Raw genomic sequence first — 20,060 nt, forward strand, 5'->3', positions numbered from 1 at the left:
GACCTGAGCTGAAGTCGGACACTTAACCAACTGAGCCACCCAGGTGGCCCTATAAATACGTTTTCATTCTGAACTCATTAAGTAACACCAGCTCCCAGTGTTCTTCCAGCTCCGCAGAACCAAAATAAACTCGTGTAAACACACAGGAAAAGAAAATCCTTCACGGTTAATTCCTATCATTTTGTATTCTCGTAATCACAGGGAAAACTGGACTTTCGTAGTTCTTCCTGAACCCTCTGAGGCTTTCTCTGTGCCTTGGTTTGATACCTGGCTCTCTTTCCTTGGGTCAGTAGTTTGTGCCTAATGATTTTTATCCATCGACTAATGGTTTTCTTTCTTGCATTGCAGCCTAATTTCACTGCTGCTAAGCACCCTCATGCTTTTTACCTCAATAAACCAGATGAGAGTCCAAATTCTTGGATGTCTGATTCAGGAACAGGTATGAGACCTGTTGTTTTGTTTTGTTTCGTTTTGTTTTGATAACAACTTGTCTGCATTTCTCGCGGGATGTTAATCCTATCCAGTGTATTAGCGTGCTTTCTGTAAATGTGTTCTGTTGTGCCTCTGTTAACTATAACTTCCTTACTTGCATTAGTGTTACAGATTCTGTAAAGATAGATGGGAAAAATATTTTTGCAGTTGTTTCAAACAGCTGCAAAAGCCATCTCAGCATTTTTCAGATGTTCCAGAATGAATTAAGACATTCAAACCCTTTATGAGTCATTCTTTACTCTCCATGGTAAGCTTATTCTAGTTTACTGATTCCCTACCCTACCTCCCACAATCCCACATCCAGTTTGTCAGGATAAATTAGCTTTGCCTGATGAAAATTGCCAGAATTCAACCACTGTCATGCTGTCACCCTAATAGAGTCCCCATCACCTGTCACCTGAGTTCCTGCAACTTCCTGCCCAGCATCCATGCCCTCACCCTTGCACCCTTCCATCCGTTCTCCACACAGTAGCCTAAACAGTCCTTCTCTAAGATGGGTCAGATCATGTGACTCCTCTGCTCAAAACCCTTCTATGCTCTTTCCCTCAGAGTAACAGCCAGAGTCGTATAGGTGCCCGTAGGCTCAGCAAGATCTAGCCTTGTTCTGTTTGACCTCATTTTCTGCTGCTCCCTTTCTCTGCTTCAGCAGAGAGGCTCTTTGCTTAAATGTGCCAGATAGGTTCTCATTTTAGGGCTTTTGCTTTGCTGCTTCCTATATTTGAAATGTTCTCTCCACCCGTTATATAGGGGATCTCCCTCATATGTGGCTAAAATGGCTAACATTATCTTGGTACCTTGCGGTGAGCCAACCCTGAGCACCCCTCCACACACGCTACATATATTCCCTTTTACCCGATTTTTAAGTCTTACCATTTGGTGTTTACTGCCTTCTAACCTCCTGTGTATACGTTGTGATTTATTTACTGTTCATTTCTCACATTTTCTGCTCCCCAGCCTGGCACGGTAAACACTCAGTATGTATTTGAACCACTGAATTATTATTCTTATTAATTTTTAAAGTTTGTTTATTTTGAGAGAGCACGTGAGCGTGTGCACAAGTGGGGGATGGGCAGAGAGAGAGGGAGACAGAATCCCAAGCTGGCTCTGTGCTGCCAGTGCAGAGCCCAACGTGGGGCTTGAGCTCACGAATCAGGAGATCATGACCTGAGCAGAGATCAAGAGTTAGACTCTTAACCGACTCAGCCACCCAGGTGCCCCTGAACCATTGAATTCTTTATATTGTTTCTATCTAAGTCTGTGCTATTCATAAAGAATTTTTTCTTTTTTAAGAAATACATTTTAGATTGTAGTAATTTATCTTGACTTTAAAAACATTTTTAAAAATAGTCTCTACACCCAGCATGGGGTTTGAACTCATGACCCCGAGATCAAGAGTTGCACCCTTCTCCAACTGAGCCAGCAGGCACCCCACATCTTGACTTTTAATAATATATTTCATTTTTAAATATTTCGATCATCAAATTAGAACTCTTCCATGGGAAGGCATTTAAGAGATTCTTGTTCCATTAAAATTCAATTTCCTGTATATAGATAGCCAAAAACTAGTTACTTCTCGTATTTAATTTTCTGTAGGTAGAAGTAAGTTATTCTAGAAAGCACTTTTCTCTTTTCTCAGTCTTCTCTTCTCTGTATTTGTGCACAACAGGCCTGACTTACTGGAAGCTGGAGGAGAAGGACATGTATCACTCTTTGCCTGAGACTTTAGAGAAGGCATTTGCACCGTCCTCTGGAGATAGGTCACCAGGCCAGGTGATTTAAAAACACATTGTGTGTATGTGTTTGTGTCACACAATTATAGTTCAGAGCTCCGTTTCATTATAAACGTTGTATTTTTCCAATTATTCGTTTAATGTTTTATTTATCCTTGAGAGAGGGAGAGACAGAGCGTCAGCAGGGGAGGGAAAGAGCAAAAGAGGGACACAGAATCCGAAGCAGGCTCCAGGCTCCAGGCTCCGAGCTGTCAGCACAGAGTCCAACGCGGTACTCGAACTCACAAGCCGCGAGATCTTGACCTGAGCCGAAGTCGGACACTAACCAACCGAGCCACCCAGGCGCCCCAAAAGAAGCATGGGCTTTAAATTGTACTTGCTTTCAAATGTAATCTCTCATTCATTGCCTATGTGATCATAGGAAGGTTACTTAAAAATGGAATTTAAAATGCCCAGCTAATGTGTTGTAAAATTAAATGAGATGATTTTGTGCCTACTGTGCTAAGCGTAGTAGGTCTGTAGATAACCGCTTCCGCTGTTCCTACACCTGGTTTTGATTCTCTGTCTTTTTTTATAAATTTTTTTTTTTTTTTAACATTTATTTATTTTTGAGACAGAGAGAGACAGAGCATGAACGGGGGAGGGTCAGAGAGAGAGGGAGACACAGAATCTGAAACAGGCTCCAGGCTCTGAGCAGTCAGCACAGAGCCCGACACGGGGCTCGAACTCACATACCGCGAGATGGTGACCTGAGCCGAAGTCGGACGCTTAACCGACTGAGCCACCCAGGCGCCCCTGATTCTCTGTCTTATTCCGCCCTCCTGCTAATCCATTTGTACCAATAATGCTGAGCATTTTAATTTGCTGTCGTCATTTTCTTTGAGCACGAAATGTAAATATTTTCTTTACTTCAGCACGGTGAAATCAAACTACCCAGCATGTGTACATTCAGGTGATGAGAAAGGTTGGGGAAAAGGAGTGATTACAACGAAGGTAACCAGGAGAGTATAAGCATGAGTAATAGGCATCGGTAGGGGCAGTGGGGATACAGCGTATGTGTAGACAGCAGAGTCCCAAAGAGGGGTACAAACCAGCATCCCATCCTTCAGGAAGGGAGCAAAAGAGAGAGACAGATAAATGCAGGGAAAGGAAGGCTGGGGAGTGAGATTGTGAGGGGCTGGAAGCCTCGGTGGGCTTTGTGATTACAGAGCTCCCTGTGTGTGACGTGATCAGCACCATCAGTGAGTGAATACTGTATTTTGGTGATTCTAAGATACTGTCAATTTTAAAACTTCCTATTTCATAGTCTAACAAAATTATTCTAGGGGCGCCTGGGTAGCTCAGTGTGTTGGGCCTCCGACTCTTGGTTTTGGCTCGGGTCGTGATCTTGTTGTTCGTGAGCTGGAGCCCCACTTCGGGCTCTGTGCTCACAGCTCAGAGCCTGCTTGGAATTCTCTCTCTCTCTCTCTCTCTCTCTCTCTCTCTGTCTCTCCCTCTATCCCTCTATCCTTCCCTTGCCCGCTTGCTCGCTCTCCCCCTCTCTCTCTCAAAAATAAGTAAACAAACTTAAAAAATTATTCTAACAAAAATAAAAAGCAGTGTATATCAGTGCTTTCTTACCACTTAGAATTTATATTTTATTCTTAATGAAAGATCTTGTAACTGAACCTTGATTTTTGTCATATAACTCTTATACATACTTAAAAAGGACAATATAAGTGAAATAAATTTGTTAAAACCTCTTCACCTACAGAGGTTTATGCTGTCTTTTCAACTCAGTGTTCATTTCTGTGTTTTTCCACATACTGTTTTCCTTGAGCCATCAAGAGCTTTGGGGATTGGCAAAGATGAGAGGCCTTGGTGCTGAGTTTTTACCTGGCCTAGTAGTTCTGTAGATCTGGCCTACTTTTGGCACCCAGATGGGGAATGCTGCTAACCATCTGTTAATTCACTGTCCCTTAAATACTGGTTCTCGGGGCTTCTGGTGTAGGCTCTAGGATTTTTTTCCAAACTGCTGACACCTGTTCGGCCAATTTGGATGTCTTCTATGTGTGCTTATGAGCAGACAATGACAATTATATCACAATTGCTACTTGACCAAAAGCAATGTTAAGAAGCTGTTAATTACAAGAGGCATCCTCACTTCTGAGATGTTAAAATATAGTGATCATAGACGTGGAAAATGGTGAAGAATGGTTCGTTATGCTACCACGACCTCTAAATAGAGTAATTCCAGCAGCTCTGCCTGGGGGTGCTCCACCAGGTTTGGGGCATCACCAGGCAGGGATTCCTCAGGCTCGAGGCCATTTCCTGAGTGCTCTGCTTGTTACAAACTTTCAGCTTGAAAGGGTCTTTTAGGTTGTTGGTGTATAAAAAGTAAAATTCCAGGGGCTCCTGGGTGGCTCAGTCAAGTTGGCCGTCCGGCTTTGGCTCAGGTCGTGATCTCCCAGTTCATAAGTTCGAGCCCTGCATTGGGGCTCTGTGCTGACAGCTTGGAGCCTGGAGCCTGCTTTGGATTCTGTGTCTCCCTCTCTCTCTGCCCCTCTCCTGCTCGGTCTCTCTCTCTCTCTCTCTTTCTCTCTCTCTGTCTCTCTCTCAAAGATAAGTAAACATTAAAAAAAATTTCAATTAATGGGGCGCCTGGGTGGCGCAGTCGGTTAAGCGTACGACTTCAGCCAGGTCACGATCTCGCGGTCTGTGAGTTCGAGCCCCGCGTCAGGCTCTGGGCTGATGGCTCGGAGCCTGGAGCCTGTTTTTGATTCTGTGTCTCCCTCTCTCTCTGCCCCTCCCCCATTCATGCTCTGTCTCTCTCTGTCCCAAAAATAAAAAAAATAAAAATAAAAAAAAAGTTGAAAAAAAAAAATTTCAATTAAAAGTAAAATTCCAATTACAGAAATTGTAAATTTTAAGGGCTCACATTCAGAAAATTAATGTTTTTAATGCACACGTAAAAAGTTCGATCGTCCTATTCACAAGCTAGTTACAGGGTTTCTTAAAACATGTTAATGCATGGTAATCTGCAGCCTGTGTAGGGTCTGGAAACGGGACACATATTTAAAGATATATGTGAATATATTCTTTGAGTACTTTCAATATATCTCTTGCTGAATCTATAATCTCATTTAAAACAGTTTAAATTTGAGACCCAAGTTAAATGATACCCCAGCATGCCCTACAGTAGGTCCGACTTTGAAATAATTTGAGGCTGAGGTTTTAAATTTGGAGCTTTAGACCTCTTTGCAACATTTCCGGCGTGACAAAGCCCTGATTTCAAGCTGTAGGAATTAGGGTCGTATCTTCTTATCTTATTAATTTAAAAAGGGGCTTGTTTCCATTGGGTAACTTCTTTCTTAACACTTTTTCTTGGTCTGTGAACTCTTAAAAAAGTAGGAAAATAACTACACAGATAAGGAATTTCATCTCTGTATACCTGTCTCCCTGAGTCACATGATGTTAATCTAGCCAAAAGTCTTCTTAATCCTGCTTCACTCTTTTCATCATGAAGTCTTTTCATACCTCAAAACTTGGTTTTTATCTTGAGTACGGGGACTACCAAGGTTTTTTATTCTTTGGAAGTATTCTGAAGCTATTAAATAACTTAGGTTCAGATTATCACCTTAATATTTATTATTAGGGGATATCATTTTTTTTTCATTCTGAGGGAGACTCATAATTAACGGGTAATGGCATCTAAACTTGTTTTATAAGTCTGACAGTCCAGAGTCTCAGTTCATTTAAATTCTTTCAGAAATCTTTTTGTGGTGCTGATCTTGTGTCAGTGAATTTTTTTCATCATTGATAATACCACTTAAATAATTTTGTTTCATATCTTTAAGTCTAATACTAGTAATGAGATGAAGCTACCATCACTGAAGGATATTTATCATAAAAAACAAAGGGAAAACAAGCAGTTACCTGAGAGGAATCTCACTTCTGCTTCCAACCCAAATCATCCACCAGAGGTAAAGTTGGCAACACCCTGCTGAATGAAAACGAAAGATGCTTCATGGCTCTTAACTTTTATCTCAAGCTTTATTTTCCGTAGGAGATCTAAAGCCTACTCCCTTAAAAACAAACACTGAGTGCGGAGGGCAAAATCTTACTGTTGTCTGTCTTAATTTCTAGGTACTGACTCTGGATCCAACGTTACACATGAAGCCAAATCAGATTTCAGGAATTCAGCCGCAAGGCTTTTTGAATGTCCTTGATGACAGAATGTCCTTTTCACCAGACTCTGTTCTAGACCCCAGTATGTCTAGTCACTCTGACATAGACTCATTTTCACAAGCAAGTAATATCGCTTCTCAGTCATCTGGATTCCCCAAATATCCTTCAAACACAAAAGCTTCACCAGTGGACTCTTGGAAAAATCATGGCTTCCCAAACGAAAGTAGGAGTAGTTCCATGTTTCCTTCGGTGGCTACTACTGCTAGTAATGACATCTCGGTCAACACTGTAGATGAAGAAAACGCGGCCGTGGTAACTTCAGCCTTAGCCAGTCAGTCCCAGCTTCCAGGGACAGCCAGCAGTGTCCCAGAATGCATTTCACTGACTCCTCTGGAAGATCCTGTAATACTGTCAAAGTATGTGTTTCAGCGTGTGGCTTGTAATGTTAATAGCTCTTCTTTGATGTCTGCTTGAATTATGAAAATTATTTTTATTGACCTTCACTAATGTATAAAATCTTAAAAAAAGATGCGGCACTTTTAAAGTAGGGCATCTAAATATCCGCGTCTTTGGTTTTTTTACTTAATTAGTTGTTAACTTGTGTATTGATCTGTTACGTGTTGTGTGAGTGTGCAGAGGAAGAAGGCTGTAGTTTTGCTTTTGAGAAAGATTGTATTCGTAGTTTTTCTTGTGGGGTAGAGTGAGGAAATGCTTTCCTAACAAGTCGTTTTGCCCTCACCAACAGGATTCGGCAGAACCTGAAGGAGAAGCACGCTCGACACGTAGCCGATCTTCGAGCTTATTATGAGTCAGAAATAAATAGTTTGAAACAGAAACTGGAGGCAAAGGAGATTTCTGCAGTTGAAGATTGGAAGAAAACCAATCAAATTCTTGTAGACAGGTAAAGCTTATAATTCAACTCTGAAGTTAGTGTTTCTCCAACTTGGAAATGTTATTTTTTCCTAAGTATATTTAATTGTGATAAAACATTTTGCAAAGATGTGCTTTAGATTTGAAATTTTTAACAGAGACCTGTTTGCCTAAGGAATTATTTTCACAGATCGAAACCAACCTCGTGTAGCACACTAATAGCTGACGTGAGAACATTTGTTTCACACGGACAGGATACTGGAACAGTTGAGCAGATACCCTGTATGTAAAGGAACGTCATTTATGAGTGGATTAGTATTGTGTACAGATTTTCTCAGAAGTCTCTAATGTCCTCTAGCAGTTCTCAACCTGCTTTGAAACTCAGAGACATGGAACTGAAATCCAGACACTCCTGAACCTGTGTAAGCAATTATCCTGTACAAACAAGTAACCAACATGGAAACACAGGGGCAGTTATGTTAAGGATCCCCGGATACCTGTTTTAGGGAGAGAATCAGTAACAAATTTGATGCCTTCACTAGTATTAATAACAGCATACTTGGAGCATACTTTACATTTAAATGGCATTTAAACAGATTGAAAGCTGGGAGGGGGGGAACCTGGGTGGCTCAGTCTATTAAGTGTCTGATTCTTTTTTTTGTTTTTTAAATGTTTATTTGTTTTTGAGAGAGAGGGGAGTAGAGCAGAGGGGCAGAGAGAGAGGGGAACAGAGGACCCAAAGTGGGCTCTGAGCAGAGAGCCCGATGCAGAGCTTGAACTCCCAAACCGTGAGATCATGACCAGACGCTTAACCAACTGAGCCACCTTTAAAAATTTTTTTTAATTTGGGGCGCCTGGGTGGCTCAGTCAGTTGAGCGACCGACTTCGGCTCAGGTCATGATCTCATGGTTTGTGAGTTTGAGCCCCGCTCGGGCGCTGTGCTGACAGCTCAGAGCCTGGAGCCTGCTTCAGATTCTGTGTCTCGCTCTCTCTCTGCCCCTCCCCTGCTCATGCTGTGTCTCTCTCTGTCTCAGAAATAAATAAACGTTAAAAAAAAATAAAAAAAAATTTTTTTTAAATTTATTTTGAGAGAGAGAGAAGGAGCAGGGGAGGAGAAGAGAGAGAGGGAGACAGAATCCCATGCAAGCTCTGTGCTGTCAGTGCACTTAACTGAGCTGACCAGGCGCTCCAAGTGTCCAACTCTTGATTTTAGCTCAGGTCATGATCTCACAGTTTGTGAGATTGAGCCCCACGTTGGACTCTGCGCTGACAGTGCAGAGACTGCTTGAAATTCTCTCTTTCCTTCTCTCTCTCTCTCTCTCTGCCCCATCCCTGTTTGCTCTCTCTCTCTCTCTCTCTCTCGAAAATAAATAAATAAACATTAAAAAAAAAAAACTCAGGTCAGTATAGCAGCAAAGTATTCTTTTTTTTTTGTTCTTGTTTTAAATTTGTTAATGTTTATTTATTTTTGAGAGAGAAAGCGTGAGCAGGGCAGGGAAGAGAGAGAGAGGGAGACACAGAATCCGAGGCGGGCTCCAGGCTCTGAGCCGTCAGCACAGAGCCTGACGCGGGGCCTGAACTCATGAACCATGAGATCATGACCTGAGCCGAAGTTGGACGCTTAACTGACTGAGCCACCCAGGCGCCCCTAAAGTATTCTTTTTTAAGGCAAGAAAAGACAAAGCCCCTTGAAAAAAAGATGAGGGAACTGAAATCTTCTGGTCCAGTTAGTAGTTTAGCTTGGAGAATTGTTGGAAAACTAGCCTTTATACTAGTTTGTGGTTGCTGTGGTAGTTAACATGCTGTTAACTACCTGAGTGTTACTACAGCTTCGGTTTTGCTGCTGGGAGTGGGGCTGGAGGTGGGGTTGGGGGTGGAACTGGGGGTGCCATGGTAGAGAGCAGTAATTTGAAAAGAGCCAGAAATAGGTTTTCTAGGATAAAAGGAAAAGAGTAGATGTCAGGCTAGGGGAGGTTGGTTCTTGTTGTTTGTTTTTAAGAAGTCAAAGATGAAAAAAAAAAAAAAGTCAAAGATGACTGTAGGTCCTTCCTGCGGAAAACGAGTATGAAAGAAGCTCGTAGACCTTGTTGGGTTAAAGATAGGCCACCAGAAAAGACACCTAGGAAGTGATAGCTGATTAACGCACTTTTCTGTCTAGAAGCTGCTAGAGCCATGGAGCGGTGAGGCAGTGTAGGTAGGACAGATTGGAAGTCAGGATTTGACTAAGTGGCTGTGTCCTAATGGTGGCGGCAGCAGTCAGGGCGCTGGGGTGGGCGCAAGGACAGTGTGCAAATGAGTGGCAGTAGTTGCAGTCAGCCAGGACTGGAGAAATGATTCGCCAAAGACGAAAACCAAGTTTAAGTTGTCGGCGTACACGTCAGGGTTTTTCAGACTTAAAATTGCAATTGGGAGAATCCCCCTGGAGCTGCCGATGGGGCCATGGACACTTCCCTCGGAGCCAGCTGCGATATCAGATTATGTGACACGGCCTCATGCCGGAGTCAGTGTGGGAACTAAAACAGAGAAATACAGTTAACATACCTACACTTGACTATTTAGTGCTCTTTCTTTCTAGAACGGTTTTATCAGTATTTCATTGCTACGTGGCATCGATGCGCAGTGGTGAGGAGCGTGAACTCTGGAGCCGGACTGCCGGGTTTAGAATCCCGGTTTGATGGCTTACAACCCAGGAGGAATTAAGCTTCATATTGTTTTCTTATCTGTAAAATGCTGATGATAATAGTCCTAACTCATAGGATTGTGAGGATGAATGTAAGTGCTTAACGTGGACTTGGCATATAATCAGTGCCAAATAGATATTGGCTTGTGCTCCCAATTCATGAACACGGAGTCAAAATGATAACCGAATTCTTCCGTGTATTCTGTTATTTTAAGGTTCTGTGATGATTAACTTTATGAAGAAGGTCTTTAATTCTAAGAAGAATACATTCATGCTCATTTGGAAAACTACAGGGGGATATAATAAGAAAAGTCTCCCTACCCAGCCTCTAAGTTTCCAGACTTAAGTTTTATATCCTACAAATCACAATACACATATTTATATATAGGTTTTCTTTCATAACAAAGATCAAGCTGTTTAATGCATTCTTTTATATCTTATATTTTTTAATTTAAAATTTATTTTTAATGTAAAATATAAATAACAAAATTTACCATCTTAACCATTTTTTTTTTTTACCATGTTCACCATTTTTAAGCGATCATTTCACTGGCATGAAGTACATTCACATTGTTGGGCAACCATCACCACCATCCATCTCCAGAACTTTTTCATCTTGCAGACCTGACCCCCTGGACCCATTAAACAACAAGTCTGCACTCCCACCACCCCCACCCTCGAGCACCCACCATCCTACTTTCTGTCTATGAAATTAACACCTCAGATGAATTTGGGTGCCATGTATAAGTGGAAGCATACTTTTGGGTCTGGCTTATTTCGCTGAGCATAATGCCCTCAAGGTTCATCCATGTCGTAGCAGGCTTTGGACGGTCATCCTTTTTGAGGCTGAATCATATTCCACTGCATGGATAGACCACAGTTTGCTCATCCATTCAGTCCTCATGGACACTTGGCTAGCTTCCCTTTTTGGCTAGTGTGCACATTGCTGTGAACATAGGTATACAGATGTCTTTCATATTTTGCCTTTTTCACTTCTCTATTAGGGATCTTTTCATATTGTAATTTTCTCTGGAAGATGATACCAGGTTTATTGGGATGTATTTTATTAAAATGGCATCCTCTGTGTTCAATAAATGGAGAATTTGTTTTATATATGGGCAAATCAGATTTACAGAATACTTCTAAGGGAAAGGATTTTATCTTCTAATTTTTTCTTTCCAATTTATGGTTTTTAGATGTGGCCAATTAGATAGTGCTCTAAATGAAGCAACTAGTCGTGTGAGAGCACTTGAAAATAAGAATAACTTGCTGGAAATAGAAGTTGTAAGTATTCTTCTGTTGTTTAGTGGCTCAACGTTAAGAATTTAAGCCTTTTTATTAACTGAACTTTAGAGACAAATTAATAGTTTTATGAAAATATTGGCTATGTGTTTTTAATCTTCTTAGGTTGTCTTATTAAGTAAGTTTATATTTTGAATGCTGCTGGCTTCATAGGATAGGATAAACTTTTACCCTTTAAATTTTTTATTTTTTTTTATTGAGATATAATTTGCGTATCATAAAACTCACTGTCTGAAAGTATAGAATTCTGTGGTCTTTAGTATATTTGCAAACTTGTGCAAGCATCACTATAGTCAATTTTAGAATATTTTCTCTCAAAGAGAAACCCCAGAGGCACCTGGGTATCTCAGTCAGTTGAGTGTCTGATTCTTTATTTTGGCTCAGGTCATGATCTTGAGGTTCGTGAGATTGAGCTCCACATCAGGCTGTGGTGCTGGCAGTGTGGAGCCTGCTTGGTATTCTCCCGCTCTCTGCCCCTCCCCGCTCTCTCCTTCTCTCTCTCTCTCTCAAAAATAAATAAATGAACATGTAAAAAAATAAATAAATAAATAAAAAGAAACCCTGAAACCCTTAACCATTAGCCTTTCCCTCCTAACCCCAAACCCCCTTGTTCCCAGCCCTGAGCAAGCACTACCCTACTTTCTGTTCTTTGGATTTGCCCATTCTGGACATTGGTATAAATGGAATCTTATATATATGACCGTTTGTGTCAGACTTCTTCCACTTAGCATGATTATTTTCAAGGGTTATCCATGTTGTAGCATGAATCAGTATTTCATTATTTTTTATGGTTGAATAATATTCTGTATTTATTCATTAGGTGATAGATGTTTGGGTTGTTTTGATTTTTTTGGCTGTTATGAATGACAGTGCTATGAATATTTGTATACAACATTTTATGTGGAGTTAGGTTTTAAATTTTCTTGATGTATAACTAGGAATGCATAAACTTAAAATTAAAAAAAATTTTTTTTAATGTTTATTTTTGAGAGAGAGAGAGAGAGACAGATGTGAACAGGAGAGGGGCAGAGAGAGAATGGGAGACAGAATCTAAAACAGGCTCCAGGCTCTGAGCTGTCAGCACAGAGCCCTATGCGGGGCTTGAACTTGGGAACGGCAAAATCATGACCTGAGCCGAGGTCAGATGCTTAATATTTTAATATTTTAAAATATTTTTTCATGCATTACCAAATTTTATTCTTCTATGTGTAACCTTGTTAGTAACATTTTGATGGAAAATGCCACTTATGTTCTGTGCACTGTTTCTTTGTCTTTCTTTGATATATTTTTTTAGTTGTCTTTCTCCTAAACTGTAAACTTCTCAAAGTCAGGGACTTGTCTTTCTTGCTAATCTTACATTTTTTGCACCCTAGTGCCTGGCACCTAGTGGATATTCAAGAAACGATTGTTGAATGAATATTAATATAGCAGATGCATTTTGAATTTTCTTTTATTTTCATAGTAAGAGAATAGGGGAAGAAATGCTTGATTCTCCCTAAATATTAATGTGGGGCAACAGACTCCAGCTGCCCTTTCAGAATCATTTCCCTAATAGCCATGGTTATTTTTTTCATTAAAGTGACCTACAGGTGGGTCCAGCAGTTCAATGCCAGAAATGGTTCTCTGTCTGTACTTCATGACAATCTCATGAAGCTGTTATTGATTGATTTTTTTTAGAAAAATTTTTAAGTTTTATTTATTTATTTTGAGACAGACAAAGATAGCACAAGCAGGGGAGGGGCAGAGAGAGAGAGAGAGAGAGAGAGAGAGAGAGAATCCCAAGCAGGCTTTAAGCTGCTAGTACAGAACCAGATATAGGGCTTGAACCCATCAACCATAAGATCATGACTTGAGCTGAAACCAGCAGTCGGATGCTCAACTGACTGAGCCACCTAGGTTCCCTTTTATCTTTGAATTTTTTTATTAATTTTTTAAATGTTTATTTTTGAGAGAGACAGAGAGGGAGAGAGAGAGACAGCGTAAGCAGGGAGGGGCAGAGAGAGAGGGAGACACAGAATCCAAAGCAGGCTCCAGGTTCTGAGCTGTCAGCATAGAGCCCAACGTGGGGCTCGAAGTCACAAACCATGAAATCATGACTAGAGCTGAAGTCGGATGCTTAACCAACTGAACCACCCAGGCACCCCTAAAGATTTTATTTTTGAGTAATCTCAACACCCAGTGTGGGGCTTGAACTTAAAACCCTGTGAGCAAGAGTCACATGCTCCACTGACTGAACCAGCTAGGTACCCCTGAAGCTGTTACTTTAGTAGAGTGATCCTTTTCAGTCTCCATCCCAGGACATAACAAAATATTAAACTTGTTAATTCCAATTTGTAGGTTTTATTTTATTACTTTTCTTTCAGAGTTTAATGCCCACAATTTATTAGCTGCTACTGAAACATCTATTTTTTTTAATTAAAAACAATTTATTATCCTTGTTTTTATTTTGTAGAGTGATTTTAGAGAACGCTTCAATGCAGCCAGCAGTGCTTCCAAAATTTTGCAGGAACGGATTGAGGAAATGAGAACAAGTAACAAAGAAAAAGACAATACCATCATTCGACTAAAATCTCGACTGCAGGATTTAGAAGAAGCATTTGAGAATGCTTACAAACTCTCAGATGATAAGGAAGCAAGACTGAAACAAGAAAACAAAATGTTTCAAGATGTAAGTGACAAAAAATGGAAACTTAAGACAGGGTTGGCTAAAAGTTATTTTAGAAGTTATACTCTTACAGACTATTATGACTTTTTCCAAGTTTATTTTTGTTTGACATAACTTTGCTGTGGCTGCAAATATAGATTCTTCTGATTGAGTCTGTTAGGTCTTATCTTGAAGCAGGAAGTCAGAGCGTTCAGAACTGTGGTGTTTCCCCCATGCTTTTTGTCTCTATCGAGTCACCTTTTGAGCTATCTTAAATAAGCATCTATGTGGCTAGATGGGTAAAATGAACCAGATTTAGAATAGGTTTGATTGAATTTTTTCATTTTGCTATAATGTCACTTAAAATTTGGATTTGTACAATATTGAAACTGCATTAGGTTTCGGGTTGTGTATTTTTTTTTTTCTTAGATTTTTCTTAATATTCTTTGTCATGGTACATAAAGAAATCTAAAAGCATTTCGGCTGTTGCAGTTTTCTCCCTGAGAGCATTAGATTGTTATTACTTTGATTTTTTAAATACTTATTTTCATGAAGATAATACATGTACATTTTTTAAAAATTTTTTATTTATTTCTGAGAGAGAGACAGAGCATGGGGGGGAGGGGCAGAGAGAGAGGGAGACATAGAATCTGAAGCAGGCTCCAGGCTCTGAGCTGTCAGCACAGAGCCCAATGTAGGGCTCAAACCCACAAACCATGAGATCATGACCTGAGCTGAAGTCGGATGCTTAACCCGACTGAGCCACCCAGGTGCCCCCATGTAAATGGTTTAAATATTCAGATGTTAAGGGAAAACGGTGGTCTTCCCCACCTCTCCCTTCCTAGGTGTCCCCTACCTTAGAAGTCATCACTCTCCGCTCTTCTAGTGGTGTCTCGTAGCATTTTTCTCCATGTTTCTATGTAACAAACTTCTATTTCTCTTTCTCTTTTTTTCCTCATCAGTTTCAGACATTACATATCGACTTCTGTGCAAGGAAAGCCACAGTTTAGCCTTCTTACACCATTTGCTCCCAATACAAACACTTCTCTCCTTTCTTTTTCTTTTTTGTTTTTAAGTTTATTTTTGAGAGAGAGACAGAGAGACAGAGAGACAGAGTGCTAGCAGGGGAGGGGCAGAGAGAGAGGGAGACACAGAATGTGAAGCAGGCTCCAGGCTCTGAGCTGTTAACACAGAGCCTGACATGGAGCTTTGAACTCACGAACCATGAGATCATGACCTGAGCTGAAGTCAGACGGTTAACCGACCGAGCCACCCAAGCGCCCCCTCTCTGTCTTTTCAGTGTGATTAATACGTTAACTTGATTCTAAGATGCTGTTCTTTTACGGTTTAACAACTTGAAGAATTGGTATACATCTTTACGCCGTGGTATCATAGTTTAATTGGCCGCATTTTATTTTCTCTTTTAGTAGAAAACAGTAGTAAATAATGGTATGATTTCTGGTGAATGGTGTTTTAGATTTGAAATGAGATGTATTATCATTGACAGTTAGATCAGTATTCAGTATTTCTTACTGTCTGTGTAAATATTGTTGAGAGCCAGGCTGCAGTGTTCAGTGATTACATTTCCTTTCTCTTATTTTCCCTAGAATTAATAATTACTTTGTTTTTTTTTTTTTTTTTTTTAACTTGATTAGTAGCCTGTATTTAGTACTTGCTCCCGCCTCCAAATACTTCTGCTTTGTTATGAGCTGCTTGCTCTTGAGGTCGGGTACACAGATGTCTGGGACTTACCTTTGCCATCATCCTGGGAATGGTCTTTGCTTCTTTCTTGTATTAGGTCTCTTGTTTTGTGTGCATCCTGTACTTCTTTCTTAGTTGAATTCTCTGTTTTGCCAGAGTGTATCTCTTGAGAAAAAGAGTACTTGGGAGACAAATTCTGAAGCCTTCCATGTCTGAAAACATTTATGGTTTGCAGTCACACTTAAAAAAAAATTTTTTTTTAATGTTTGTTTATTTTTGAGAGAGAGACAGAGCGCGGGCAGGGGAGGAGCAGAGGGAGAGGGAGACACAGAATCTGAAGCAGGCTCCAGGCTCTGAGCTGTCAGCATAGAGCCCGATGTGGGGCTTGAACTCATGAACCGCAAGATCATGACCTGAGCCGAAGTCAGAGGCTCAACCGACTGAGCCACCCAGGTGCCCTTGCAGTCACACTTTTTAAAAAATACTTTTATTTCTTACAACAGTTTTAGATTTACAGAGAAATTGAGAAGATAGTGTCGTGTTCCTGTATGCCCTGCACAGTTCCCCTGTTATTAACGTCTCACATTAGTATGGTATTTTGCGGCAATTAATGAACCAATGTCGACTCATTATTATTAAGTGTATTCCATAGCTTATTCAGATTTCCTTTGTTTTTACCTACTGTTCTTTCTCTGTCCCAGGATTCTGTAGTACATTTAGGTACCATGACGCCTCCTTAGGGTCCTTTTGCCTATGACAGTTTCTCAGACTTTCCGTGTTTTTGATGACCTGGACGGTTTTGAAGAAGATTGGTCAGGGGTTTTGTTGGGTGTCCCTTGGGATGTTTCTCTTATGATTAGACTGTAGTTATGGAATATTGGGAGGAAAACCACAGAGGGAAAGTGCCATTTCAGCACATCTTATCAATAAACCCTATGTATTTTATTCTCTGATAGTCAAGTTTCAGGAGAGAGTGGATATAAACACTCTGCTCACTATGTCATATTTGATTACAACTTCACATGGTTTTGATTATTACTCTTTTTTTTAATGTTTGTTCATTCATTCATTCATTCATTTATTTATTTGTTTTGAGAGAATGCAAGCAGGGGAGGGGCAGAGAGAGAGGAAGGGGGCGAGAGAATTCCAAGCAGGCTCCACGTTGTCAGCCACGGAGCTCGATGCAGGGCTTGAACCCACAAACTCATGAACCATGAGATCATGACTTGAGCAGAAGTCAAGGGTCGGACACTTAACCAACTGAGACACCCAAGAGCTCCTGGTTTTTACTGTTCTTATTCATGTGTATTAACAGTATAATTTTGTGTGCGAGTACAGGATGAGATCCTGGTTTTTAAAACTTGTTGCACATTTTACTTTGCCATAATATCAGACGTACAGAAAGTAGCAAAAATTGTATAAAAACTTTGCAAATACCTTTCACCTTGATTCTAAATCTTAACATTTGACTCTATTTGCTTTATCAGTCTGTCAGCGGCCGCATGAGGCTGTGGCTGCCCCATTAGGCAGCACAGATAAGAGAACACCTCCAGTGCTGCAGAAAGTTCTGTTGGACAGCACTGTTGCAGAATGTTCTTCAGTTCGGGTTTGTATTTTGCAGTCAGATTCAGGTTGTTGTAATGCCCAAGAGTGGAAGGAAGCTGAGCCTTCCCATGTTCACTTTGTGGTGTTAACCCTGATCTCTTGGTTAAGGTGCTGTTTCCCTGGTGTCTGCACTGTAAAGTTATAACTCCCAGTTTGGAATTTATAAGTATTAGGGGATATTTTAAGACTTTGTAAATCACCTTCTTCTCATCAGACTTTACCCACTGGCTTTAGCATGAGGAGTCTTTCCTAAAACAGGTAATTACTATGGTGGTTGCCAAATGATGCTTTTCCTATTACCCCTTCTACATTTTTCTGAAAGGAGGACCTCTCTGCTCCCCTTTGTTTATTTATGTCAGCGTGGACTCATGGATTCTTATTTTATTCAGTGGGTCATATAGTTCTTTTTGCTGTCGCTGTTACGGTTATTATTTTGACGCTTGCTTTGTCCTAGTTTTGGCCAGTGGGGTAAGTGTTAGGCTGGCTGGCTCCTGTGTCCTTTTGACGTGTTCCTGTCACTCTCTGAGCACATCCACGCTTCCTGGCACAACAAGATATTCCAGGCTCAGCTTGTACTTTCCCATAGCTCTAAATCACTCATGACTCCAACGAGCCCTGGTTCCTTTAAGTGGAAAATATGTAGAAACGGAGATCTAGTACTAGGTATGTTCATTGTTCATTGGATCACTGGAATGTTGTTTTGAATTGAGATTAATGTTGCCAGTGATGACACTGTTTGTTTGCATTTGCTATGTCAAATACTTCAAGCCTAGGGAGATGTACAGAGAGTAATAGATAGGACATCCACATACCAGCTGTCTGCAAATCCAGTTGAAACACCCTCTTCTATTCCTTTCTCTCCTACCTGCTATGCTGAATATACTCTTGGTTTCCCCATGCATTTCTTTCTACTTTTGCTCCAAACCCACGTGTCTATAAACAATATATAGTAATGTTTATGAACTACGTATGAATCGTACTACCTATATCTTCCAGCAGCCTGTTTTGTTTTTTTATTTTTAAGCGGCCTCCACGCCTAGCGTGGGGCTTGAACTCACAACTCTGAGGTCAAGATTTGCGTATTCCACTGACCGAGCCAGCCAGGCACCCCACCTACAACTTGTTTTTTTGCAGCATTGCTTCTGAGATTTACCATGCTGATACATGCAGCTTTTACTCGTTTTTATTTAAACAGCTTTTAAATTTTTCAGGTATATAAAAAGAAAAATCACATGTGGACCAAGCACTCATCTTCGGATTTAAAATACCACAGATACAATTGAAGTCCCCCCATGCACCCATTTTCTGATCACCCCTGCCTTCTTAGGAGTGACTGGTGGAATGAACACATTTGTTACACAGTCTCTCTCAAAGGTCTTCCAGGTTCAAGGAAAGAAGAAGTAGGTACCACCTCTTGATGGGGTGTCTCAAGGTTCTGGAAGACCTTTTGTGAACAGAAATATTGCTGCTGCCTCTTTGGGGTACACAGTATCTGCCACAAGAGCCTGTGTTCTGTATGCAGTGGCTGGGACATAGAATGTGAACGTGGTCATCCTCATTAGATACTGCTAATATTGCTAAATTGCCCTCTGAAATAGTTGTACCAGTTCATTTTCCCACCAGTAATCGATGAGTGTTCTTATTTTCTAGAGTATTTCCAATGCTTTGTATTGTCAGACATCTTAATTTTTTGCTGGTTTGATTGATGTGCAGTGATTAATCTGTATTGCAGCTCTCTTGGCTTGTGGTTTGCATTTAACTTGGCGTTCTCTTTTATGGGGTACAGGTTTTAGATTGTAATATTCAAAATACAGTCTTTTCATTTACGGTTTAGGCCTCTTTTATGTCTTGTTTACACAGTCTTTTCCTACTCAAGGATCAGAAAATTAATCTCCTATATATTGCCTTTTAAAATTATAAAGTTTTGCTTTATACATTTAGGCCTGTAAACTACCCCAGATTACCTTGTATGTATGGTGTGAGATGTGAACTGAACTTGATTGTTGTTTCAAATGGTTAACCGATGGTCACAGCACCATTTTTTAAAAAGTTTATTTAAGCAATCCCTACACCCAAGGTGGAGCTCGAACTCATGACCCAAAGATCAGGAGCCACATACTCTTCTGACTGAGCCATTTTCAAATAGAGTATCTTTTCATGTCAATATTATTGTCAGCTTATCCTATTTTGTAAAAGCAAAAACAAAAAAAACTGCTTTTGGGGCTCCTGACTTGCTTAGTTGGTGGAAAATGTGACTCTTAATCTTGGGGTCATGAATTCAAGTCCCACATTGGGTGTAGAGATGACTTCAAAAGAAAACAAAGCAAAAATTCTGCTTTTGTTTGGAATTTCACTAAATTTATAGAGTAATTTGGAGATAGTTGAGACTTATAATATTGAGTCATCCCATATATGAATGCGGTTTATACCTCTATTTAAATCTTTTTTTAAAAAGTCTCTTAACAAAGTGTTGTAGTTTTCTTCATTAAGCCCTTTCACATCCTTTGTTAGGTTTTTCTCCTTAGATACCCTATTTTAATATTTATGTATTTCTAAATAATGTGCTTATGTTATTTCTTGAATTTTTATTTTTTATTTTTGTCTTAAACTTTTTAAAAATGTTTATTTATTTTGAGAGAGAGGGAGAGTGCATGCAGGGGGGCAGAGAGAGAGAGAGAGAGGGAGGGAAGGAGAGAGAGAGTAAGAATCCCAAGCAGGCTCTGCGCTATCCTTTCAGAGCCTAACACAGAGAACCACGTTTCACGGACGGTGAGATCATGACCTGAGCTGAAACCCAGAGTCATACGCTTAACCGACTGAGCCACCCAGGTGCCCCCAATTTTTTTTTAAATGTTTATTTATTTTTGAG

General features: G+C 40.3%; 1 protein-coding gene across 9 annotated transcripts in view; it reads left to right on the forward strand.

Annotated features, from left to right (window-relative positions):
- The window catches only part of MPHOSPH9 (M-phase phosphoprotein 9), a 58,494-nt gene that overhangs the window by 14,424 nt on the left and 24,010 nt on the right, over positions 1-20,060 (forward strand). For 8 of the 9 annotated variants that reach the window (XM_015536421.2, XM_042961411.1, XM_042961412.1 and 5 more), the window contains 7 exons: positions 349-439; positions 2,159-2,262; positions 6,059-6,184; positions 6,348-6,805; positions 7,135-7,290; positions 11,136-11,223; positions 13,694-13,909. In XM_015536421.2, the coding sequence (XP_015391907.2) occupies positions 349-439; positions 2,159-2,262; positions 6,059-6,184; positions 6,348-6,805; positions 7,135-7,290; positions 11,136-11,223; positions 13,694-13,909 (1,239 nt within the window). The remainder of the gene's footprint in view (positions 1-348; positions 440-2,158; positions 2,263-6,058; positions 6,185-6,347; positions 6,806-7,134; positions 7,291-11,135; positions 11,224-13,693; positions 13,910-20,060) is intronic. The other variant, XM_007079546.3, reaches the window with a different exon arrangement.

The sequence above is a fragment of the Panthera tigris genome, chromosome D3 (assembly GCF_018350195.1).
Source record: "Panthera tigris isolate Pti1 chromosome D3, P.tigris_Pti1_mat1.1, whole genome shotgun sequence".
Taxonomy (NCBI): Eukaryota; Metazoa; Chordata; class Mammalia; order Carnivora; family Felidae; genus Panthera; species Panthera tigris.